Source organism: Limulus polyphemus, unplaced genomic scaffold (assembly GCF_000517525.1).
Source record: "Limulus polyphemus unplaced genomic scaffold, Limulus_polyphemus-2.1.2 Scaffold1731, whole genome shotgun sequence".
NCBI classification, from domain to species: domain Eukaryota; kingdom Metazoa; phylum Arthropoda; class Merostomata; order Xiphosura; family Limulidae; genus Limulus; species Limulus polyphemus.
The window spans coordinates 88,917-116,480 of NW_013667341.1; the positions used below are offsets into that span (position 1 = coordinate 88,917).

Consider the following 27,564-nt stretch of genomic DNA (forward strand, 5'->3'; position numbering starts at 1 on the left):
TAACTAATAATTCATATTTTAATAGTATACAAGTTTTAAATTCTTAATTCTACAAGGCAGTATTTAAAAAAATCCGGAATTTTCACTAGTGTGAGCTACGTGACACATTTTCTCTTAGCGTGTCATCATCCCTGTTTTATCCACCACTCCTTGAAAAAGTAAGAAATTAAATGTAAATTATTCTCTATAAAATCGTTTTTGCTCAGAAAAGCCATAAATTTTATAGTCTTTGTTTCATTACAGAGCTATCGATTAGAAAATTGGACCCCTCCTGCCACACCCACATGTCACATCCTCTATTTCAGAATTTGTTGATAGTTCTCTCTTATGTTTCATTATATATTACCTATAACCAATAGAAAGTTAATTTCACTCAAAGTAGCAACATTGTTCCTGTGGGAAAGCTAATGACTAGCTTGGATGAATTTGTAATGGCTCTTGTCGCATAGTTAGAAAGCCAGAAAAATTTTGAGAGTTAAGGGAATTTGTCTACTTTTTGCATGTTATCAGTCTATATTCTTTGGTGCATTATTTATTTAAATAAAAATTATTAAGTACATTACTATTGGTACTATAAAAATTAGGCTTAATTGCCATCGACAATCGAGGGCAAGAAAGAAGAAGATTGGGTGAGTACTTTATTTCTTGTTTTTTATATTTATTCTTTATTTACTATTATAAAGTAACTAAAATAAAAAATATGGATCTTTTTAAGTTATTTATGACTAGATTAGGTAAAATAAGTAATAATAATAATATAATTAAAATTGTTCATGAGGCATGCAAGCGAGAAGTTCGTAGGTAATGTAATTTGATAGCTTAACGTGACCTGCACATTCTTTGAGTAATTTAGAACTTCTTATGGCATGGATAGTGGTTAAAAGTTCAAAGAGTAATAAAACAATAAAACTTAATTATAAGTAGATGTATAACGTTACGAACTTAGAGCTACTTAGAATAAACGAATGTAGTTTCATGTTACAATTTGAAGTCATTCTAGAAAGAAAAAGGGTAATTCAGGTAATTTTGATTTTTTTTGGTGATTATGAGGTCAGTCGATTTAACTGATCCCATTTTGAGATAGGGTAGAGAAAATAACAGATAAACTATAAAGTTTTACTGGAAAAAAACGTTTGAAATGCATTTAGGAGATTTTAGAGATTACACAAAGGAAATTTGAGATTTTTGAGGTGAGGAAAAGTATTTTTAATTTTAACATGAAAATTACTTTGCAAACGGACTTTTGAAAACAAATGCTCAATACATTCATGGATACATCTTTATTTTCTTTTATTAAAAATACTTCACTAAGAAATATGATTTTTTTGTATGTGAAAGATTTACAATGTTAACTGAAAGACTACCAAATTTCGTTAAGATATACACACTATAGTGAGTTACAACTTGTAAATCTATAAAGACTTTAAACGAATACAAAAAGGTTGTATGGTTGGTCAAATTGACTGAGCCTGTATTGAGAGAGTAAATATTTTAATAAAGCATTACTTCCGTTGTGCTTCCCTGCTTATTCCTGCCCCACTTCCTCCTACGCCTTTTGGGCTCGGCTGGGCCAGGCTGAAGACTGTTTTGATCATTTTAACTGATTGCTGTCAACCGACCTTCCCCTTCCCAACCTTTCCCTGTCAAACCCTCTGAGGGTGCCACGATTTGACGATTTACTCTGATGCACAATTCGCCAACAGCAGTACGGTTGACTACATGGTTGGTTCGGGCCCAGAGGGGGCTCATCTCTTGAATTTCGTTCCTCTGTGGGGACCTTTTCTTGCCAATGTCTGGGTCCACAAGGAGCTCTCGGAGGGATTCATTATCCAGTGTTCCCTTCCTTTCTCCTCAGGATCCCTTGACACACCAGCATCTGTCAGAGGCGGTTCAAGACCTCATCACAAAAAAGGCTATCGACCCAGCTCCACCAGGTTCATGGGGGTTTGTGGTTCCCAAGAAGACTGGGGACTGGCGATCTGTCATTAATTTATCCTGTCTCAATCAGTATGTTCACCCTTCTTGCTTTACATACCTTTCCCTTCAGTGGGCATTTTCTCCAGGTCTTTGGATGATCGAGGTGGTCATTTCGAATGCTTACCTACACATTCCTGTGGTGGAGCATCGCTGTCCATATCTTCAGTTTGTCCATCGGCAGTTGTGTACTAGTTTTTGCACCTTACCTTTCAGATCAGCCTTAGCACCATACATGTTTTATCGTGTGGCCTGCTCCTCTGCTCTTCATACTTATGACATAGGGTTGTGCTTCCATGTTTATATGGACTACTGGCTTCTTCTTAATCTTTCCGAACAGGGAATCAGCCTGTCACACTCATCAGATCCTGGCCAAAGCTGTGAGGATGGGCTGGTTGGTCAAATTGGAGAAGTCTTTCCTTTGTCCTACCCAATACTTTATCCATTTGGGTGTTTTCTTGAACACACATCTCAGTTGGGTCCAACCTTCTCCTCTCCGGCTCTATTCTGTGGAAGAGGCCATTATAGCTCACGATGTTCTATCAATTTTAGGGGATGTGGTCCTCCATGAACTCTTTTATACACCTGGGCAGAGCCCATATTTGGTTTCTTCAATGGGCCCTTCATGATCAATGAAACCTTGCCCAGAATCCCTTGGATACTTCTATATCCCTTCCCTCATCCCTTGTAGATTATCTCCATTGGTGGTTGAACAGGGCCCACACTTTTTCGGAGGTCCTGCTTCCTCCTCTGCGGCCAGATTTACATCTGTTCACAGATGCATCACTTCAGGCTGGGGTGGCCGGGTGGATCACCAGGATGTTTCGGGACATAGGTCTGTGGAGGAGAGTTCTTTTCACATCAGTATTCTCAAACTCCAGGTTGTTCATCTGGCTTTGAATCAATTTCTTTCTCTTGCCAGCCACCGACTGGTTATGATCCATTCTGACAATTCTACTGTGGTGGCTTATATCAATCACTAAGGTGACACCAGATCCCTATGTTTTTATACTATGGATCTTCTTTATTGAGCCCACACACATCACATTCATTTGATGGCGTGTGTACCAGGTGCTTCCAATCTCGTAGCTGATCGTCTTTCCCAACCAGATCAGGTTTATCCCATGGAGTGGTCCCTGCATCCTGCTGTTTTTTGGGGGCTCTATCTGCATCTGGGTATGCCCTGTATTGATGCCTTTGATACTACCCGCAATCACAAATTACCTCAGTTTTACAGGTTTAGTCCCTGGTCCTCCATCCTTGAGTTTTGTCTGTTGATGTTTTCAGCCAGGATTGATTTCATCTGTTTCTTTATGTTTACCCTCCCATCCGTTCACTTCATCGGGTGGTCTCCCTCATCCATGCTACACCATGAAGAGTCCTTCTGATTGCTCCTTACTGGCCTGCTTAACCTTGGTTTCCTTGGTTGCTCCAACTGCAGGTGGTCCCTCCCCTTCTTCTTCTCTTCCATCCTGTGCCATCTTTCCTTCGTCGTCGTGCCTGGCTTTTGTCAGGTCCTTAGTGAGTAGTTCTGGGTTCTCTCGCAGAGTAGCTTCAAATAAGCCTGTTCCATTCGCCATTCTTCTTTGGCTGTCTATCAATGCAAATGGAGTGTTTATCGCTTACTTTGAGTTGATATTCCCAAATGCAGTTCACCCCTCTGATTGGGTTTCCTCCTCCTCCTACCCTTGGGTGGATGATGGTACCCAGCAAGTGAGGTTTTAAAGATTGAGTGATCCAATCACATAAGTCCTCATACAGGTTTCAGGTTATCTATCTTTCCCATATCGACTTGTCTTCTGTGTTGTGGGTCGCAGAAGGTCTACGTGGCCTGTTTCTGCTTCTTTCTTGGGTTTACCTTGTTGGATGATGAGGTTGTTACCGACCTGGGGTCGTTTCGGGCTGGTTTCATGGGCACTGGGGCTGAGTGTATGTGATGGACTTCCCCAGGATTATGGTTGACACATTCCTGGATCCCTGGAGTTGAATGTTATGTTCCATCTTGACTGGAATTTGATGAGAAAGCAGTATGATCCTCATCCTACCCTCGTGAGGGTTTTGGTACCCAGCGAGTGAGGTTTTGGATGTAGTTGACTTACCGGGTATAGTCTGTCGTGGGACACATCCTCACTTGCCCACTTTCAATTGTGGGATTGAGTGACTCTGATTTCTGTTTAAGATCACATTACTAAACTATTCTTTATCATGCGGATGTGCTCCCTTTAATGTTCTGCTATGTCTGGTCCTCCTGATCATGTCGATGTTCATGGCAAAGAGATACTTGGCTCAGATATAGTGCAGTACCCCTCCTCAGATCATCTGATCTGTTCCTCTTATTTTGGGGGCGTCTTCTGGATGCTTCCGGGGGATACACCTGTGCTTCCCTCCCACTGGCCCCTCCTCCATTTCAATGTGTGATTCAAGCTAATCTTGTGATTGGAGGGAGAGTACTTTATCAGAAGTTATAATTTTCCTAAATGAAAATGTATTTCCGATAGGTATATCCCTCTTCTCACACTTCCCACCTGTCTTCCCCAGAATCTTATAGTGTTTGCATCTTCTGCCAAACTTCGAAGTGATAGTTTGATAGTGGCTCTTAGAGGGAGGCACATGCATCACGTGATAGTAGTGCTCTCCTATTGGTGGAGAGGTGACGCATGATGATTTGCTTGAGAGACATGTTGAAACTTTGGATTCCAACAGATTGAGGATGAAGGCTTGTGGCATGCGTTTCAGAAAAAGTTTGCATATAGAGGGCATCATAAAGGAGAAAAGCTAATTTTGTGAGTAGAGGGCAGTACCTATTGGAAATACACTTTCATTTGGGAAAATTATTACATTATTTATTTATTTCAAAAATTATTGTTTGCTAAGTAACTTGCTTATTTAACTGTATTAGTCAGAAATTACTAAACTTGTACTAATACCAGTTTAACAACATAAACACTGTTAAGCTGTTAACATGATCTGAACTCATGTTTAAATATGACTAGCTCTATCTAGTTAGATAGTATTGAAAATTGAAAACAGAAGTCTTGACTGCTATCACATCCCTCGTAAACACTGCATACCTAGTACAGTAAGCTTTAAGTTGTTGGATTTATTAATTTCTCAGTATGTAAGTGTGTTTCTACAGTTTCTTTCAGCCTGTACATAAAATGTAAACATATTGTTCATTTTAATGTGATCTCTTTGAACTTCTATTTGTATCAACAAGTTCTCGATTAGAAACTTATGATTTTTAATCATTTTTTAAGTTTTTCCTGCTGATGATGGAATTAGAAAATAATTCTGAAATATTAGTAATTTTTTTTTTTTAATTTACCACAAATTTAATATTTTGTATAAACTTGCAATTTTCACCTTATGAATCATTTAATTCTCTGCAAAGAGCTCATCTAGTATCCTAAGGTTTTTTGACAAATAATAAACATTGTACTGTCTGTTTTTTGAGGAACTGAATGAATCTGTTTTCACTAAATTATGTACGTACCACACACACTGCGACAACAATCTTTACTATTTTTATCATATGAAAGCTAAGGACAATTATTTTAATGAAGTAGTAGTTTTGTAGAGTAGTCTTGTGAAAAATTGTAAGGAGATTCTCAAGGAGTGCTATTAATTGTCTTTTCAGCTTATTACAAGTTTCTTACTATGTTGGGTGTATGGTACTTCAGGATTAAAGATGTAATTTAATCTTATATTGTTGTACCTGAAGATTTCTATCATATCAAGTGAAAGGTAGTCCTTAATTGTCTAAAAGAACCTAAACAAGCTGAAAATAGAAAGATTAGTTGAATGAGAATAATTGATTAGTAAATTCTATTAATCACCTAGTTATTGTTTGCTTTTGATTATTTCTTTTTATTTTGTATCTCTTGAAAAGTGCATTTACTTCCATACTTTTGGGTCCCCTTTTACAAGATTTATGTGTTTAAATGTTTGTGAAAAATCAGTGTGTACAGATGAAAAGAAGCATTTAATATTCAGTTAAATTTTAATAGAATGAAATATGTTAAAATTGTACTGTGCTACTTTTCTTTGTTGATTGGAACATAGTGTGTTGATAATGAACAACTGTTCATACTTAACAGGTTTTAGTAAAGATACTTTAAAGGTTTTTAAGTCTCTTGAAACTGTTCACTACATGCTTTATATTAGTTTTTTGTTTTGAAATTTTAAAGTGCCTATTGTATGTTATCACTATAATGATTATTGCTATTTTGTCAGCTATAATTTTATTTTATTCCAGAAACTAACTACAAAAGTGAATGTTCTTTTACAAAATATACGGGTCGCCATGGGATTATCAAAAGTCCTGGATATCCACAACCCTACAATAACCACACTTGCATCGTATACATTATCAGTGTTAAAGGGCCTGGGAAGGTTATCACAATCAGGTATATTTTTATATGTATATATATCAGATGTGTACAAGTTTATTGAATGTTAGCTCTAATTTATCTAGTCTTAATACTCTTTTTATGAAAATCAAAATTTATCATGTGTTTACCTAAGAAACTTATGAATGAAAGTAAAGAAGAATGTAGAACAATATATTAACCACACTGTGTCTGCTATATCCAATGCCAAAAAAAGCCTGTTTGTCCAATACCGGGGCTCATGAGGCTGGCTGGGATACGACAGACATAATAGTGGATGAGATGCTATATATGTATTATCAAATTGCATGAATTAGATTATGTTGATGAATCATAATATTTAGCATTTGTTTTATACGAGTCATTTATAAATCAGAATTATGGTAAGTATTAATTATACAATATTAATTATTTATTTTAGAACTTAATATTTATTATTATTTATTTTTATTTAATATTTTGGTTATTATTTTCTGTAAAATTAGAGCAAAGAGGATGACTGGTAATGATTTAAAATAATACGCCTGTTTATTTGTACAGCATGTAAGCATATTTCTACAGTTTCTTTCAGCCTGCACATAAAATGTAAACATATTAATAATTTTAACGTGTTCTTTATAAACTTTCATCCAAATCAATAACTTCTTGATTAAATGCTTATGTGGTGTTTTATATTAATGAATAACCACAATTTTAAGTACAAGGCTTATGTAGTATTTTCATAGATACATGTATATAGGTCTGTTACTATTCTTGGACTAGTCTGTTTTCATATACAATGTAATAATCATTTAATTGTAAAAGGTTGCAGGTAGTACAGTAAATGTCTGGATGCAACATGAATCATTCTGACACTAAGTTGAATTTGGAATAGTGGATAAAACTAAAATTAAGCTCTTATCACCTAAAAATCTTGAGTTATTATGAAGGAATTGCCTGAAGTTTTCCAATGGGAAAGAATGTAAACATAGCCACAGTAGCACCATTAAGTAGCAGCAGTAGTTAACTACAGTTGCTAACTTTTGAGAAGCTTTGAGAGCATTCTGAGACATCCTGGATGGAATTGTAACAAATTCCAGTTCCTACAATAAGCATTTGTATTTGGAGATATTGAAATTTCTGGATGCAAAGATGTCAGATAAAAAAAACTATTAGCATGTATCTGTTAAAAAGTAAAAAACACTAATTTTAAACCAAGAACCAAACATCAACAAGATACCTTTACTAAGCCGTTAGTAATCTCCAGTCGTGTGACTTTGTTTCATACTGTATATACCTGTGTCTAGGTAAACTACTAGTAACTGATTATGACAAAACCTTCTCTAAATGTTGTATATTTGTTATTGTGTCAAACTTTTGATAATGTTTTTTTGTTACCCATGCATCCTGTCTCTAAACTTTAAAAGTCTAAGTCATCTGATGCCTTCTGATTAAAGAAAGTTTCTATAACTTACAAACAGATATAATTGAACATACAAATACTTTCATAATTCAAAAACAAAAAGAACATTTACATAAACTATAAAAAACATAAACTTATATATTTACTTTGATGTGATAGTCTAATTCTTGCTTTGTCTAATGTTTGAACTTTCTTTATAACTGTTTTAAAAGCTGAATTTCACTTGATCTGGCACCATAACAAGGTGTCAACCAAGGCCTGTATAAAAATTAAGAAAGCTTAAACAGCTGTAAATCAAGAAGGGGATAACATATTCTCCAGGCTTCATAGATTTTTAGCAAAAATAAAGTCATTTTATATGAGCAGAAAAATTATAAAAAAACTTGACATTGGGGTTGTTATAGGTAAAGCTTCATAACTGTGCAAAAATAAGAATGTGTTCTTTTTTCCATGAATTACATTAAATAGTTGTCAGAAAATGATAAAATATTGATTGTAAAATATTTTTGAGTTAAAATAGCTGAAATATAGTTAGAACTAATATATCAAAGTTACTTTAAAATTTGTCTTAAACATTTTTTTAAAATGTAGCAAAGAAAATAAAAGCCAGAGGAAACCCTGTCTTCAGACTTCAAGTACAGTATTATAAGATTAATTAAAGTGCTTTATTTCTAACCCTAAAAAACATATTTATAAACATGCTTAGGACTATGTTGGAGCCTTAAAAGTTGTATCTATAACCACACAGTTACCCAAATGCTTCAAAACTAATGAACGAGAATAATAATAATCATGACTCGATTTATTTGTTAGGCAATTGCATACTTAGCCAAAGTAAAAACCTAGTATTTTTGGATATTTTTCAAGTTGCCTAAATTTAAAGTCAACATAAAAGCTAGAATAACATCAATTAGTTTGAAAAATAAAACTTCTGATAGTTATAACTTCATCTTACATAATTTGAAATCCATTAGGAAATAAATAAAAATAAAACTTGAAAGTTTGTTTTGATAATTTAGTACTATTGTGTTAACAAGTAACAATAATTCGATGACGAGGAACCCACTTCGAGACTAATAATGCTGCCTTGTCTCTTATCAACAGTTCAAAATTAGTGACTGTGGTAGATAGCATTAATAGCTTTGCCATCACAAAAACAGAGTAAGCAGGTTTGGAGAAATATAATTGAATCCAAAACACTCAACAGTCCCCCACCCCATCAAATTATCAGGCCATGGTGGCCCAACGCTGAAAACATTTGAAGTAAAAAACAACTTATAATCCTTAAATTGAGTTTTGATAATCCCAGTGGGCAGAGCACAGATAGCCCATTATTTAACTTTAAATTTAACAAACATAAAGGCACTTTTATATTAGTTGATTGTTTTCATGACTATTTATTTAACTGTAATTTTTGATTTGTTTAAATAATTGGATACATTAATTATCATAAGAACTAATTTAGATTAATTGATTGCTTTCGTGACAGTTGAATTAATCATAATTTCAATTAATGGTCTGTTGGAATAACTAAAAATGGTAATAATCAGAAATACTGATTTAGATTAGTTGATTATCCATGACAACTGTGAATGACAAAAAATCATAATTTCTAATAAAGTATTTTTATTAAAGATTTGTCTGTGAATTTACTGAACCAGTCTCACTCAAACTGACTAGTCTTTAGCTCAAGGTCATTTTTTTAATAAAAAAAACACTTTTTGCATTTTACAGTTTCAATATCTCATTTCTAGAACCTCCTAAATGAATACCAAAAGTTTTTTCAGTAAAACTTTATATTTTATATGTTATTTTCTCTACCCTAACGCTAACTGGAACAAAATTATCATTGCTTAACCTTTAGAACCTGCTAAATGAATATCAAGAGTTGTTTCAGTAAAACTTTATATTTATCTGTTATTTTCTCTAGTAATGTAGGGAAAAAGTTGAAAAATATGAAATAAATATAGGTTACCCTTTTGTCTTTCTACAATGCCTGCATATTGTAACAAACAATTACACACTATTCTTACGGTCAAAGCATAATAGTCATTTTAAATCTAGGTTCATTTGGTTTTATTGCTTTACAGCTGCACTTTGAGACCTTCTCAGATTATGGTGAAAGCCATATACAAACCGCAGCCAGACAGCTTTGTAAGCAAATGATTGAGTTACTAGCTTAAAAGGATCAAATTACAAATATGTCTCATATGCTTACACTGATATTGAGTATCACAATAAATGTTTCATTTAATTTTTGCTTGTTTCAGTTTTCTTACCTAATAAGTTTTTACATTTGGTTACTTTTATAACAATGAATACAAATTATATAAACAAGAAATTTACTATTTCAGACCTTTTTCCATTAACAATGACCTACAGTTTTGTAATGATGTTAGTAGTAGTCCAAAATATTTTGAATGTTTTCATGCACAAAATATAGAATGTCCTAAAACTACTATAATTCAACTGGCCTTACTAACTAAGCTACTGATAGGTTAAAAACTTTGGTTAACCACTCGAAGCTTAACAATAATGATCATTCATAAACAGTCTGAGTCATGCTGTCTACAACTGTGTGCCAAAAGGAAGTAACCATCAGCAGATTCTCGTAGGTGGGGGAGGAGGATTCTTTCTGTTGGTTACAAACATGTCTATTAAAGGTCATGTGGTACAGATAAATTTGTTCAAAGCTATGACAAGATATCAGGGGCCTCAATGATGACTGTCACAAAATTATTTATATCTCACTAATTCGAGAAGGTGTAAATTTTATATTTTAACCTGTCACTATATATAGTTTGAATTTGTGATTGACAGCCTTGGAAAGGAATAGATAAAATCTAAAAGAAGAGAACCAGAAGGTAGATGTGTCACATGACATGGAAAAGTCAAGATTAAGAATTTATTTAATATACAAATTAAGTAATTAAAACTTAGACACACACACATAGGGTTAGTTGATTGTTGTAATAATTGAAAGTCGTAATAATCAAATGCAAATTTTAATTAGTTGATTATTTTATTAACATTGATTTAATTGTAATTTTTATTAATTGGTTAATTTATATGACATTAATCGATGCTCACAGATAATCATTTTATGTTAATTAATTAATCAAATTAACCAGTTCTATTTTGATATGTACTGTGGGCGGATCACAGAAAAGTGTGTAGCTTTGTGTTGACAAAGAAACAAATCTGTCTGTCTCTCTCTCTCTCTCTATATATATATATATATTGTTGCGTCTCTGTTCGTTTGTTAATTTATTGTAGAAATTCTTTCTGAGAAACTTTGGCGATACAAGTCCTTTCTTAAATAAAACTAGTTTATTCTTTCTGAATACAACTTTGCAATACACAGAATTTCCACAGTCACTTTAACTTAACACACGCTATAATTCACAATAATTCATGCACTTTACTTACGATCACTACCGCTTTCTTGACTCGATTATCTATCTCTATATCTCACTATCTGTTATTATATCTCCGCTTTATTTGCCGGGTTTATATACAAAAAAAGAGGGCACCTAGAAAAGACTAGAGTTGCCAGGAACAGTCATGATCCTTCTAGAAACTCCAGCACGCATGCTTCAAGCGTTGAGTGACTTCCGCTGTCGTAACAATATAATTATTAACATGTATGAAACGTAACAAATCAATGACAGTCTTTTATATCATGAAAATTAAAAATAATATTTAGTATAGTTTACCTTCTTAAAGCAAATATTATCTACACTTGAGTAAATCTTGGGGATTATGATATGTATTACAAAAATGTTATTAATTTTTCAATGCATAACATAAAACATTTATTATGCTGTTTACTTTGTGCCTGACATAATTTCAAGCTAATTCTAATCAAAGTTTCTTTCTGTGGACAAGGTTTATTGTAAAACTGGCTCACATGAATAACAGGAGTAAAAATGTCACAGTTGCTTAAGTGAATGTTTATGTTCACTGAACATTTTTGAAAGAAAAGGCTTAAATCATTTAGAATTAGGCATTTTTCCCAGGGATGGCCAAGTTATTGTAAACACAATTTTTTCTTTATATAATAAGACTATATTGTAATGCCAGCCTATTTATACATAATCAGTCATGGATAATGTTTTAAAGTATTAATCTATGCAATATAAAGTACAATGTAGAAGAAAATATGTATGTCATATTTTTCTTTTGTTACTTTAATAAAATGATTGATATTTGTAAGTTTTAATACTGTGTTAATTTATTGATTTTGTTATTATTTATTGAAAATTGATTAGTACATTTACATTTATAAGTTACCACATGGTTAAAAGGCTGGTATGATAACTAACAGGATAAATAACACTGCCTCCTGAGCACTTGTCTTGCGATCATAGTTACGAATTTGGGATATGCCAGTGTCTGTCACAACTATTATCAGGAAACAAATTTTGGATAGTAAGAGATGTGTTGTTAGAAACATAACACGTACACAATGTAGAAAAAGACTATATATACTTTATATAATACTAAAATAGCCCAAGAGTTGGTGGTGGGTGCTAATAGCCATCAGTTGCATTCTCTCTGGTTAGCAGTTCAAAATAGAGATGATGACAGGTAGTTTTAGTAGCTCTACCATAACTCAAAAACAAGAAAACAAATATAATGCTGCTGTGGCTTAAAGGGCAAGCATGTGGTGGCAAAGGGAAGTAAAGCCTGAGACCCTCAAATCACAAAGCAATTACCATAATTGCCATGCCAACCCAAACTGGAAAAATGAATTAATCAAAAACTAATAACAAGAAATTATAAATGCAATATTTCAATTACTTTGATCATTGGAGTAGCCTAAATCGGTAACAAAATGCTCATAAGTAATCAGTTTATTGATGATTACAACTTTGAAAATATAGACAGATGATGATGCTAATAAATATAAAATATAATCAGAAACCAAAATAGCTGAGAATATATTTGTAAACAGTATAATTTGTGGTTATATTTATTTTATATTTTTGTGTAATATATAATGAGTGCATATCTCATGATAATTACCCTTATTCTTTAAAAAGATTTGATGATGTGGATGTAGAAGAAAGCAATGAACTATGCTTCAGCCCTCCATGTTGTAAGTATAATTGGTTGAAAGTAGGACCATTACCACAAATCAAGTACAAACACTACTGTGGACAGGGTAGGCCTCAGCCTAACCCATTGATCATACAGGCAAATACACTGTGGATTAAGTTCTTTACATCGTTTGTTCTCAAAGGGGGAAGAGGATTTAAACTTTCTTATATTGTAGGTAAGTATAAAATGTTATTTCTATGTTAAGAACAATGCATTTGTTAAACCAAGAAGCATTTAAGTTATGTTTACTTTTTTGGTGAAATTGAAAAACAATATGTCAAAAATAGTTCAGCAAGTTTATTATGGTTTCTTCTTAAAATTAGCTTTAGTATTTCTTAAGATGCTAAGAAGTGAAATGATTGGCAGAAATAAAGCATTTTAATTTTTAAAACGTATGTTTATTAAGATTTCATTACTTTTCAAAAAATATTGGAAAAACGATTTGTCTAAAAAAGTATCTTACGTTTACTTTTCTGTTTTTCAGGTGCTAAAAGAGAAGATTATTGCCAGGAAAATGAATTCCAGTGTGATAATAAAAAATGTATTTTAGAGAGGTGGCATTGTAATGGATTTAATGAGTGTGAAGATGGGTCTGATGAGATATCTTGTACAGGTGATTATTATAATAGTGTTAAATTATCTCAATTATAAATTTAATCATTATGATAGAACTTAATAGAATATGTTTTAAGAGTTATTTAATTATTTTCTTGTGAATTTTGTTTAAAAGTATTATAAAAAAATACAAAAACATAACTGCTATTAGTTTGGCTTGAGGTAGTTAGAGAAAAAAAAAATTAAGTAAAGTAAAACAAGTTGCAAAATGAATGAAAGCATACAGAAGAAACATACTTAATTCATTATTTATGGAAATACATACAGGTACTGCTGCCAATTACTCTTATGAACAGGTTTTATTTTACAGTGTTTTGGCCTTAAGCATAAATTATGCAAATAAACAAATCAAACCTAGCTATTGTATGGTATACATAAGTACAATTATTGTAGGTAGCATTAATCTAATGACAAAATTAATTGTTTGTAAAATGGCTAATGTAAGTTGACTCAGTTTTTGAAACATGTTTTGTGTGAACAGAATCAGTCAACTTAATATAATTTTCATAAACATTTGTAGTAAATGAAAGTGTACCCTAACTAGCTTGGTAGTGTATACATACTTGCATATCTTTTTTTATGTGATTGATGAAAATTATATTTTCTATTGTGTAAATAATTTTATTTCAAAATAACCTTTTTCTCAACTGATACTTAATAATTACAGTTTTTGCAGAACTTTTTTAAGAATTAGCTATACATTCGGGTGTATAATGTGCATAATTTCATCATGAGATAAATTCTGACTTGTATTGTTTTATAGAAACATGCAGTGCCACAGAGTTCAGGTGTAATTCGGGTAATAAGTGCATTCCTGCAAAAAACTATTGTAATGGTGTTCAAGACTGTCCCGACTCTAGTGATGAGCTTGATTGCAACTGTGGTCCTAATCGCACTAGATGTAGCAACACATCTACTCAGTGTTATAATATTCTCACAGAAAGATGTGACAGGTAATCACATGAGTTTTTACACCATACCAGGATTTGATTTAGTTTTAATGCATATCCTTTGGTTTTTTCTTATTGAATTAATTAAAAAGTGAAAATTTTTTATTAGTGTTTCTAAGAGTACTTGTTAAGTAGCTAGAATATTAAGCCAAATATTTGAAAAGTTACTTTTAAGTGCTCAAGATTACATAATAGTGAAGTATTCATTTGAAATTTAAATATTTGTTTTCTGTCTTAGCTTGCGACAGATTTCAGGTTTTATTTTTTTTGCATTTCTGAAGGCTTGTAAACAGATCATTAAACATTCTGCATTTTTAAAAATAAAATCACCTTTTAATGTATTAATTTGTAGCTTTTAGAACTCACTTTGTTATGTTTTTAAGTGTAAATATTAGAATATTTTAAAGTAATATGACTGATAGTAAATATATTAGCAACATCTTCGAGAATTTACAGAACTTGATTGTGTCAGAGTTGCCACTGAAATTTTGATATTATAAAAAGTTTGCTGAAGCAGAACACATTACTGTTAATCAAAACCAAGAAACATACGGACTGTTTGTTTGTGTGTTGCTACTTCCAAATATATAATACATACCAAATTTTGATGATATTTAAACTATGTATTTTAGTGATTGCTTAAACCACAGCAATGAAAGAATTCAATTATTGCAATTTTAATATATTTGCATAATTAAAAAGTTAAATTATTTAAAGGTAAGTTTATAGTTGAATAACTTATAGCTAGTAAAATGTTTAGACCTAGTTTAGACTAATGAATTTTGAAGCCATAATATTAAAATTTGAATCCTAATGTTTTTAAGATTAACATATTACAAGAAGTTTTTCTACTCTTTCACAATAATGATTTGTTTTATATTGTTCTTCAAACAATAGTAAAAATATTATAACATAAAAGATAATTGATTATACAATAACAATTATTCTTAAGTTTGACATTAGTAATCAGAAGTCCATGAATTCAGTATTTTGGATTTTTTTTTCCTGAAACTATCAGAAATTTTTAAGAAAACAAACAGATGTCAATTTAAAAGAGGAAGCAAAACAGTTATTTGTGTATTGTGAAATTTGTTCATAGTAAGACTAACAAAAGTATTTTTCTTCCTTGCTAAGGAAATTTCACTGCCCTAAAGGAGAAGATGAAATGGGATGTAGCAAAAATTGTGGTAATAGTCTCACTTGTTTATCTGGTATTGGATGTTATACAATGAATCAACATTGTGATGGTAATCCTCATTGTGGTGATTTTTCAGATGAAACGAACTGCGGTAAGTTTTCTTTTTGTGCTAAAATCAAAGTAGTATGAGCTTTTAAAAAAACTACCTTTTGCTTTTTATATTTTCAATACTCTGTAGATTCCTAAATATTAAGATCCTGCATACATTTTGTATGTTGGCAGTAGTTTTTGAAATCTTGTCTATGAAACTTAAGTTTTTCTGGTTGATAGATTGGTAGTGATCAGAAACAACTTCGCATATATAGGTTACATGATTAACCATTTATAATATATATTTCATCATCTTAGGTCTTTCAAATTGTAAAGATTACTTTTTTTTCTTAGTACTGGAGAGTAAAAAACATGGGGAAGATAAATCCTTAGAATTTTTAAGGCCCAACTTTTCCTTTTCTGGGCCAGCAAGGTGACTTTGTTACCCCTGCTTGTTTTCTTCTTACATTTAAAATACTTATCTTAATTTTATGAAATTTGGTACACACTTTCTATACAATAGTTAGTTTGTGCTTGAAAACTTAGATAAGTCTGTACATAAGGAATGCTAGGTTCTGAGTAAATATAAACCTATACTTTGAGATTTACAGAAAACCTGTGTTTTTTTTTATACAACAGGCAATACTCCTTTGAGCTCTAGAGATATTAGATTTTAAACAATTTTCATCTTTGCAAGTTATACTAAGTAAATTTTTCAGAGTTGCTAAATATCAATTATTAGATATAGAATAGAACAATTGTTGAAATGTAGATAGAATTACTATTTTTTACTTAATTATTTCTTATTAATTTTTTATTTATTTTTTATATGTAATAAATAACTTTGATTAATTTGTGTAGATTATATAATTTTCAATAAACTACTATTACTAGGGTAGGCTTAAAGTTTGTTTATACAGTTACATAGTTACTTTTAATTTCATGCTGTGAGTAGTAGTGCTCCTTAATCTCCAGTTGTTGCTATTAAAAATATAATCTTCTCTTTAATAAAAAGTAATTACTGCAATTTCTTTATAATAGTCTACAAGCCTTTATTGAATACTGTATATTGTAATTTTCCCACAACAGTCAAGAGCATTTAATGTTCGTTAGGTTCACTTTAAAATCAAACTAGGCCTAGCTCTGTTCTATAATAAAGACTAAACAAGAGTAGTTAATCATAGTGAAAAGTAAATTGGGATAATTTATGATACAAAATATTTTTCTTCTAAAAAAAGAAAAAGAAATAAAGGGAAGAGGGAAATGAAAAGGAAAGAAGAAAATTAAAAACTTAAATTTGTTACAATGGTGTACAGTTGTTGGGAGACCATCATTTGAATGTATGTGTTAAGCCAAGCAGGGGTAAAGCTAAATGAGGAAGCTCGCAAGATAACCCCTATATCAAATCCAGCACAACTCATCTGGAAGGATATTGACTTCCTCTGCACTTGTAAGGTAAGAAAGCAACCATGGAGGATCTGTATTTTCATTCAGACTTCTAATGAGACTGCTGAAAAACAAATTACCACATGATGTAGCAAAGAAAATCAAAAGATGAGAAACTAGTAAAATAACTATCTTCTACCTCCTCTGAGGCATGCGATCTTCACATGAGAAGACAGAGCCTGTTGGCACAATCCCTAATTTCTTCACCTAGTACTTGACTCAACTCTAAGAAATAGAGAAGAAATATTTATGTACACAAAAATTTGTTTATAAAATATTCAAAAAAAAAAATAACCAGAAATACTTCTGGATTACATAGTTTATTTTCAAACATATCTAAAGAGAGTTAGTTCAGTAGGATGGTATGCTTAATGTTTAAATTTTGGGGGGTATTTATGTTGTATCTTATTTGGATTGTTTAAACTGCTTTTCTTAATTGTTAAACTTTGTTATTTATTTTTACTAGACTCGTCGTCATGTCGATCAGAACGAGGTGGCTTTCTCTGTGACAATGGACGTTGTATACACGAAACTTGGAAATGTGATCGTGTTGATGACTGTGGAGATGGTAGTGATGAAAAAATTTGTGAGTATAATTTTTGAAATTTATTTTACAGATGTATGTTTGATAAATTAAAATGGCAATATTGAAATTCATTCCACCTGAAAGTTATTAGTTTCTGTCATGTTTTATAGGGCCGGATTCTTTACAGTAGGTGTCTGTGATTTGTTGGTGTTAAATTTGAACAATAAACGGACAGCACGCAATCCACTTGTTTTAAAATAATTTATTAAAAACAAGTCAAACTTGTGTATACAAATTCTTTACACTATTGGTTATCACAGCTGTACCCAGAACTTTAAATAATTATCTCTTTTTCATCAAAGTCCACATAGGAGGGTTCAATTAATTTAGAACACACTTTGACAAGACAAATTATTCTCCTCTACTCTGTTATCACAATACAATCAGTGATAAGTTCACTTACTTTACCCCGTGTATTACAACAGTTATATACAGAGCTTTAAATAATTCTCCTTTACGTCAAAAGTCCACACAGGCTGGTTCAGTTGTTTTATAAACCAATTGAAATTATGAATTCTTCTTCTTTATTCTGTTATTACAATACAGTCTGTGGTTATTACACTTTAAAAACACCCTTTGACAAGAAAAATTTTTCTCTTTTATCTCTGTTATTACAATACAACTGTGAAACTCGCTCTACATATCACCCATCACTACTAAATCGACAATCGCACAGTTTAACTTCACTTTTACTAACTTTTTTTTCCTTTCACTAACATTTCTCATGCTCTGTATCTGCACATATTTATAACACGTAACAGAAAAATATAGAAATATCTAGCCCTCTAGTAAGAACAATATTAAACATAAGGAAAAAGACTTAGAAGCTTTGAGTAAGCTGAAGTCAACAATATTACAAAAGTTTAGTACAACAATTAAACTACATTCTCAACTTATGACTCGTACAGAGTTACATAATGAAACTTGTCATAACTATTGATTTAAAATAATTTGCTTTTAACACTTGTTATGAAAACTAAATAATCATTAAATATTAAATCACTAAATAATAACTTAAAATGAGCAGTTTTGATGAGTAAAAGGAAATACTAATGAAAAATTAGACATGAAACTAAATAATCATTAAATACTAAATCACTAAATAATAACTTAAAATGAGCAGTTTCGATGAGTAAAAGGAAATACTGATGAAGAAATTAGCCATTTCTTCTAAAATATTTGCTAGTGTTTATAAAACAGATTGAATCATTTTGTAGAGTTATTCAATTGAAAAAAATATGCACGTGTTGTCTCACATTATATCTTCCTTATGCTTTGTTTTTCAGTAGTTATTATGTGACCTAGTCACTATTATGAAACACAAAAGAGAACAATAACAACTGAACTAATAGTGATATGTTTGAAAAAAAAGTTTTTTTTTTAACATTAAATGAGATTGGTCTTTGTAGGGATCCTCATCCATAAAATACATTTTAATAGATACTTAGACTGTGCTCCCTTCCTTATGGTATGATTTGTGTAAGTTTGTAATAGTTTGCTATAATTAACAAAGGTTTGTCAAGATAACTTTCAAAATAGCTATTTTAGTGGATTTTTGATGCTTGGCAAAAAAGGAGAATTGTAATGAAGGTATTTTTAGTGTAATATTGTTAGTTGTATATTAACAATCTCTTTAATTAGTGGTATATCAGTTTTTGTTATTTTATTCTGAGCACTTGAAGTGTAGGTCCCTAAATCCTGGGTGGCATAGAAATTATTGAACTGAAAATTACAAGTCTTGATTTGTCTTCTGTATCTGGTTGTTGAAAGTTCTTTAGTGAAGAAAATGCTTACAAGTTTTCATATTTATTAATTGAACTGTTTTTACAGCATCATGGCCTTAGACCACTCACTTAAGGAATTTCATTAATAACAGTTCTGTCATTGAAGTATTGTAATTGATAATGTTTGTGCATATCCTGCTCCAAAATCTAGATCCTTCTTTTCTTTTTTCCATTTAACCAAAGTATATGTTTATTTTTACTAACTGATGTATAGTGATATTGTCTTATTTGGCTATATTACATTATTTTCCTGTGTTTGTTTGATGTGAGTTTAACTTCTAATTCACCTTAGGTGAAATCTGATACTACAGTGGTGTAAGTTAAGTTTCTGTGTTTGATAAAAATATTTAGCTTAGTTAGTTTTAAGAAAAGTTGCATTTAATTTAACAATTTATTTTAATATAAATATTCTTACATCACTTTTGTTTTTCCAAAGTTAATGTTTTTTAGTTTCTGTGAAGTAGAAATCTTAAGTTACTAAATTTATGATGAATGTGAAATAGATTACTTATGACTACAAAAATAAATATGTTTGTATCTTTCTTAACATCCCAGTTTTGTTTCTTTCTTGTTAAGTGCAGAGCTGCATAATGAGCTATCTATGTTGTACTCACTGTGGGGATTTATCCCCAGATTTTAGCATTATAAGTTCTGACTTCAACAGTCAGTAACTTTGACTTTTCTGACTTAGTCCAATAAAAAGAAAAGTATGACAAATATTTCAGGAACAGTTTTAATTATATTTGAGTCACTGGAGGCATTGAATATTTTGCACATGTTGAGCACCAATGTTTCTTTATTTTTTAGGTATCAAGAATAGTGTAATCACAGCAGCAATAATGGGTTCGTTGATTTGTGGACTGTTACTAGTTGTTGCTGTTAGTTGTACATGTAAGTTGTTTGCCCTGCGGTACATGGAACATCATCCAGACTATTCAAGACAAACTCCACTCTCCAGGTTGGAACAGGAGATCATGTATCGAGAACCACCCCCATCCTATGCTGTTGCTGTTGGTCAGGATAGACCTGAATTATCAAATTTGAACTTACGTGGTTTACAGTCGCAACGCATTCGAAGAATTAGAAGATTAGCTCGCACTCGTAGACAAGCTCCACGCAACGTGATGGATAACACAACTCTTGCTGAATCTTCTTCACCATCTTTACAAAGGCCTATTTTATCATCCCCTTCCTTAAGTCCTTCTGGCAGTATACATTCAAGATCTAGTTACCATTCACAAACACCAGAAAATGCAAGTGAAAGTGATGTAAGTATAGCAACAACTAGTACATTTGTTCAGAATTCTGACTGCGAAGGAGAACATGCTTGTATGTCTGAAAATGAACCAAAAGATAACGTCCACAAAATGTCTTCCTCATCTCAGCAAACTGTACTTTTACCATCTCCAGATTTGATAAAGATCACGCAGGGTGCTGGGGTGGATTCTCCTGGGGTAACTCAAACAGAAGGAAACAGCAGCAGCAAAAACAAGTCCCAAGCAAGTGGTGACGAGTGTATTCAAATTGATCTTGGGAGACTTTCTGTTCATCACTCATGTGAAAGTCTGACCTCAACAGTCAATGACTGTGATTCTTCTGACACAATGCCTTTAGTCCAGTAAAAAGAAAAGTAGAAAAAAATATTTCAGGAACAGTTTTAATTACATTTGATATTTTACTGTGATTTATTTTTAAACTAGTACTGGAAAATATTAATATATTAATTTTAACAAGAAGAAACAGTTGTTTTGTAGTACCAATAGATGTTTTTTTTTCACCAGATGAGGTTGTAAACAGTGGAAATCCTATATCTACTGGTGATAATAACTATGTTGGTTCTAAGTGGTTGGTCAACCTCAGTTGTTTATAGATTGTGCCTTTTTTGTTGACTTCCTGTCTGTGGTATTTTTCTGAATTGTATTAATAAATCTCTGTGTAATAGCAAATTTAAGTGTAATATATCACTTGCTGAATTTTAGTGATTACCCAGAAATTAAGTACAGTATGTCTCACCCAGGAGTTATATTTTTATATAAAAATAATTGAAAACAAGGTCACACTAGACAATGTTTGTGATACATACTTCTAAGTGTGTAATGATATGTAAGATAAATAGTAAATTTCAAGTTTATATATATATGTGTGTGTGATTTTATAAAAATTGTAGTATGTCACATGAGCCCAATGTAAAAATAGTTTTTCTTTCATTGTTCAGTGTCAAAGGTTAACAGTGTTTAGATATTTTGTAGAATATCACTGAATGTTTTCTTTCACCGTCATTTTGAATGTTTATAAATAATGTGTTTTTGGGTTTGTCCGACTGTTATTTTGATAAACATTTAATTTCTTTTAATTGAATGTTTCAATAGGACAAAATTTAAATGGTATTTTATAGTTTTTCAGTTGTGGGATGACAGCTTTGTGTTAACAAGAATATGGCATGTCAAATATTCAGTTTGAATGAGTTTGTTTCTTTCAGTGTCAACAAGGGCATAACTGGTTTCAAAAGAAGAGGGAATGGAAGGTTTGATTTTTGCATTTTTTGTAAGAACACACCCTGTGACTTGTTTAAATGTATATTTGGTCTAAGTATTTCCACAAGATCATAATGAGAGTACTAATTTATTATGCAATAAAAAATATACTTCTGTTGTTGACATGTGAGTGTGGAAAATTTCCCATTAAAGACAAAATGAAAGGATATGTCCCAACTTCAGTAAATTATGCTTAGATCATTATCACAGATGAATTATCTGTTTAGTATGCCTGCCTGCAGTAGATTGGATTTTGGGCTGCACAAGTGTTATGAGTTGTTTTTTTTCAGTGCAAGATTATAATACAAAAGCTACAATACATGAGTCACAGGATCGAGACTCTCCTCTGAATGTACTCAGCCTTTCAGCTATGGGGGTGTTATAATGTGTTGTGAAACACTGTTTATTTTATTGAAGAGTAGCTCAAGAACTAGCAGTGAGTGGTGTTGACGGGTTGTCTTTCCAGTGGTCAGCAATTCAAAATTAGAGACAGCAACAGTTTCAGTATGAGTATCACTTTATAAGTAGTGATATATAGGTACGATTATCACTTTTATAAACAAGTAATTGTTTTGTGTGTTGTATGCTGTATTGAAGTTTGATTCTAACTGCTGTAGAATAACCTCATAACCAAAAGCGAACAAACAAAAAAACTGAATACTTTAAGTAGTTGTTTGTCTTTTTTATCATTTGTATAGATTAATTTTTTCTTCAACTTTTAATAATACACATTTTAGTATTAACTGTTCAAAGTCGAAATAGCACACCTTGAAAGCCAGCACAAAAGTACAATTATGAAAACTAATGAGACACCTTTAAAATGCTATTAACTGTTGACAAAAAAGTAGAAGAAAGGTTTTAGTCTAAATTTAGCTTAGTACTAACTTTAGTGTACCAAAATCAGCTGATCTTGTGTTATCTCTGGCAGTTTGAGTGGCTGCACTTCTGACATCTTTCCAAAATAGTAAACAAGGTTGAACTAAATTTAGTATGTTACTTCCTGTAATTTATACAGTTTTTTTTTGTGCAGTCAGAATATGTTTAATACAATTTTTGTTTGTAATTATTTATCAGAAAAACATGAAGTAAGTAACTTCCAGAATGGCTTATTTCTCACAACATGTTAACCATATTTATACACATTTCAATTTGACTGTATTCAAAGTTAAAACACACCAAAGCTGGGTTAATGATATTAAACTATCTGTAATGTCTTTTAATTTTTTGTAAATTAAGAATTTAATTAGACTTTAACATTAATGTGCTGACATGGTTCTCACATTAGTGCACTGACTTTTGTTGGAAAGGGCATAGAAACTGTTTTTTGTTTTTGCTAAATTTTTCAAGAGGTAGGAATTAGTCAAAAATGTGACGTATGATTTACAGTATGTATTGCTTGAGTATTCCTATACTTTAATAATGTTTACACACTGTAAGACAGTTTTACTCAGTGGCATATATATCTATGATAATGATCCTATCAATTTTGCTTCAGAAGTGGCCTTTCATTTCTATTTCACATATGGTTTATTTTTAGCAAGTATTTAGAGCAGTCATGAAGTTGATTCTATCAGAGATATATTCATAACATGTGATCCTCACAATGATCATGGGAAAACATAAGTTAATGATGTGGAAACTGATGCAGCTCATTTTCTGTCAAAAACAAAAACTGGCATATTTTATAAAACAAACTAAGGTTTATAATAAGTTTTGTGTTTATAGGTTCCCTAATTAAGGTATGCCATTGTTTATTTATTGTTCCTTTCATTAATAATATTGGTACACTACTTATTTTATTGAACATAATTACATTTATTTTATTTCAATTTGTTGTTAATTATCAAGAGTGATTTGTATTGTTAGCTTAGAATCTGTATTTAGAATTAACCTAAACCTTCTAAGCTGGCTGAGCTTGTTGACATAGTACTAGGCTTACAGCTGAAAATATTGTTAACAATGAGGGCACCGAATTGATAAAACAATGCATTCTTATCTTTATAAGTAGATATGTAAGAAATGTACATTTAATTAGCTACATTTTGCTCTAAGTACATAGCTTACACTGATCAGAAGTTATCATTATTAAATAGATTGTGGTTTTAATCTTTTTCTTTAGCTGTGCTGAAATACAAGTTTTATTTTTTACAAATTCCTATGTAATTTGGCTTTGAAAGCTTTGGACAAATATAAATACCATTATTACCGACTGTGAGACAAAATTTCTAAATGGCATGATACGCAGTAATTTGTTTTGTGTATTTGTAAAGCTATTAACGCATTGTGGATCTTCACATACTTTAAAAAATTAAATAGTTATTGAAAGTTACATATAAATTTATACATTGAAATATGGAAGAGCTGAAGAGTAGTGAAAACTAAGAAACTGGTTTTGTATAAAATGTTATTGTGAGGATTAGATACAATTCTTTTCAACTTCTATTATGTCAAAGCTGTTTTTTAAGGGTTTTTTGTGTGTGTGTGTGTCAAAAATTTTCTTTATATTATTTTGAACTCTAGTCAAGCTTGCACATGCTTTTATGTTCAGTGGTATAATGGAAGAATATTTCTTTTAAAATTTTAATGGTGTTGCATGAATATTGCAAGTTGTAAAGAAAAAAAGGTGCATCGATTATATGGATATGTAATTTTTATTATTTAGAAATGATTACAGAAAAATTATTTTATTCTTTTCATGGATAGTGGGTTGTGTATATTTATGCAAAAGGATTGAATCGTTTTTGGAAACTAAAATACTTATTTTTTTTCCAAACAATCCTTTGTTCATCTCTGTATAGGTAAGAATATGTCGTAAACTTGGAGAAAAGGTACCTCTTGATTACTCTTAAGATTTTAAAATGCTGATTTTTGTTTTGGCAGTTATGTTTTTATTAATTTGAACCATTACTTGAAAAGGAGTACAGCGTGGTTACAGTTTTGTAGAAATAAAAAAAGATGTACATAAGATATATCATTCTGTAGGGAGAGTTACTATTTCATATGTAATAATAGTTCTTCAATGATTAAAAACGTATATTATGATCATCTCAGTGCATTTTCCACTGATTTATTGAACAGAATAACAGCTATTCCAATGATGAAATGTAAATTCATTTACGTTTTGAATCTGCATTGTTTAGAAATAAAGAGGATATTCAGAAAGAAACGAGCCTTGGTTTTTAATGTTGGAATAGTTTTGTGGTCATTCAACACACGTAATGTCAAGAGTGATTTAGCAATAACACAATTAGTCTAATCATGAGGAAAGACTTGTCATGGTACGTAATGCTTTATGCTGGTCTAAATATTTACCCTATTATGTGTAGTTTCCTTTATCAGAGAGTATATTGTGGCTCACTCTTTATATCTTTCTGATCTGTTTCATATCTTCAGATGATCACATACAAAAATTATATGATAGAAGGGAAGAGCTTGGTTTCTTATCAGATCGAGAAATCTTTGATTGCTTTAAAGATGCCATTTTAGCAAGGCTGTAACAAAGACTTGTCTATCAAATATATATTCAGTAGGTGGATAGTTGAAATTCATACTTACCAGGAACAGCCTAACCTACTATGAAGCTATAACAAACATACAGATGGATGGTTGATAATTAATGTAAATTAGTAATAATGTTAATCTGTTAATTGTTTTTGCAAAGGATTACAAAAATTATTAAATTCAGTTATCAGTAACATAGCTATGCAAAAAGGTACCTTGAAATCAGGTGAAATTTATTAGCACCAGTAGAACAAGGTAGGTCAGTTTTCAGTCTTTAATTATAAGCATTATATTACACACACATGAAATTAATATGATATTTAAACAAATTAAAACAGTATGAGACTGTAATGGTAATCTGGCAAATACTTTAACAGAAAGTCCATGAAATGTAAATGGTTTTAATAGGCCACATGCATTAATTTTCTTATTTTACATGGTACGTATCAAGCAGGTTCTAACACACTTAGTGTATGCACATTTTTCATTTTTTTCTTTCAGGATACTTAATGATATTGCTCTTAATTCATTATTGTTTTTTTAATATAAAATATAATGTGGATTATATAAATTTTAGAAATTAAAAGAAAACGGGGTCAAGGAGACTGAAAATTTGAAATACGAGTTCACTGCATATGTATACTTCTGAAAGACGTATTTTAGTATTAAACAATATTTATTAAAATTTGTCTATAGATAGTTTTCAATTCAGATAATATTCACACAAAGCTGAGGTAAGCTGATTTAGACATTATCCACATTTTAAAAACATTGGTTAACTTCTAAAGCCCATGCTGTACCTATAAAGCTGAAAGAGAATAAAAACAGTGGGTAAATAGCAAACTACCTTAAATGATTTTTCTTGCTTTACATATTAAGACATATCCACTTTCTTAACTCTGTGACAAATACAACCAACTTCAAAAGTTTGAACATGTTAGACATTCTTGTGAAAGTATGCAAATATTAGTTGTCATATAACACTGAGAAACAATGTGTATTCTAGAAGCTAAATAATGTGTTGTTGTACATTAGATTACAGAAGTTTAAATGCTAAAAATTAAAACATATTAAGACTTATATTTAAAACTCACTGCAAATTCTTAACATAAGGTTTTTATTTTTGTAGCTATTAATTAAATGTAAGCAAATAAAGTTACATGCAGCCTTCCACAAACAAATGGGTAGCAAAACTAAAGATTCAATTTGAGTTGTTTTTTTTCTAATGTAGTAATGACCTCAATTAATGTAAGATTTTTTTTCCCTTTTCTTCGAGGGGGGAGAGAGGGGAAATTGGCTAAATCAACGTAACATAACATTTTTAGGACAACATGGAACCTACTGGTCCACCTCGGTTGTTCCATACTTTAAACTAAATTTTAAAAAAATTCTTAAAGCCAGCCCTTATCATTCATATACTTATCAAGCTTTTTCTTAAACTCACTTAACTCTACTGCCTATACAACATCTGAAGGCAACAATTCCAAAGGCCAACCACCCTGTTTGAAAAATATAACTGTCGTAGCTGAAGATTACTCCTATCCCAACCACCTGGTCAAAAAAATAAAACTGTTTAAGCTGGAAATGGCTCCTACACTGCCGAAATTTATATTTGTGTCCCCTAGTCCTACTATTCTCGCTGTTAAATATGAAAAAAGATGATGCATCAACACTATTAATTCCCTTTAGTATCTTAGACACCTCAGTCAGATCCCCCCTAACTCTTCTTTTTTCAAGAGAAAAATAATTTCAGAGATTTCAGCCTCTCCTCATATGACAACAGCTCCATCCCAGGCACCATTCTAGTAATCCTTCTCTGAACCCTTTCCAGCAATTCAACGTCTTTCCTAAGGTAAGGAGACCAAAACTGAACACAATATCCCAAATGTGGCCTGACCAGTAACCTTACAATAAAATTATAACCTATTTAGGCTTATATTCAATATTTCTGTAAATACAACCTAAAATCCTACTTGCCACACCACTAGCAACAGCACAGTGCTTGGATGGCTTTAGAGACTGGTCAACTATTACACCAAGATCCCTTTCTTTC

The 27,564-nt window shown here is 31.4% G+C and overlaps 2 protein-coding genes across 3 annotated transcripts in view; one reads left to right on the plus strand and one right to left on the minus strand.

Moving 5' to 3' along the window:
* The window catches only part of LOC106464740 (low-density lipoprotein receptor-related protein 3-like), a 40,656-nt gene extending 15,480 nt beyond the window's left edge, over positions 1 to 25,176 (plus strand). For both annotated transcript variants that reach the window (XM_022392529.1, XM_013924894.2), the window contains 7 exons: positions 6,230 to 6,380; positions 12,810 to 13,042; positions 13,352 to 13,480; positions 14,246 to 14,435; positions 15,567 to 15,721; positions 17,573 to 17,692; positions 20,284 to 25,176. In XM_022392529.1, the coding sequence (XP_022248237.1) occupies positions 6,230 to 6,380; positions 12,810 to 13,042; positions 13,352 to 13,480; positions 14,246 to 14,435; positions 15,567 to 15,721; positions 17,573 to 17,692; positions 20,284 to 21,098 (1,793 nt within the window). In that variant the 3' untranslated portion in view covers positions 21,099 to 25,176. The remainder of the gene's footprint in view (positions 1 to 6,229; positions 6,381 to 12,809; positions 13,043 to 13,351; positions 13,481 to 14,245; positions 14,436 to 15,566; positions 15,722 to 17,572; positions 17,693 to 20,283) is intronic.
* Positions 25,177 to 25,517: 341 nt separating this feature from the next.
* The window catches only part of LOC106464741 (dual specificity protein phosphatase 3-like), a 12,383-nt gene continuing 10,336 nt past the window's right edge, over positions 25,518 to 27,564 (minus strand). The window contains exon 5 of the mRNA XM_013924897.2: positions 25,518 to 26,319. The gene's annotated coding sequence lies outside the window, so the exon portion shown is untranslated. The remainder of the gene's footprint in view (positions 26,320 to 27,564) is intronic.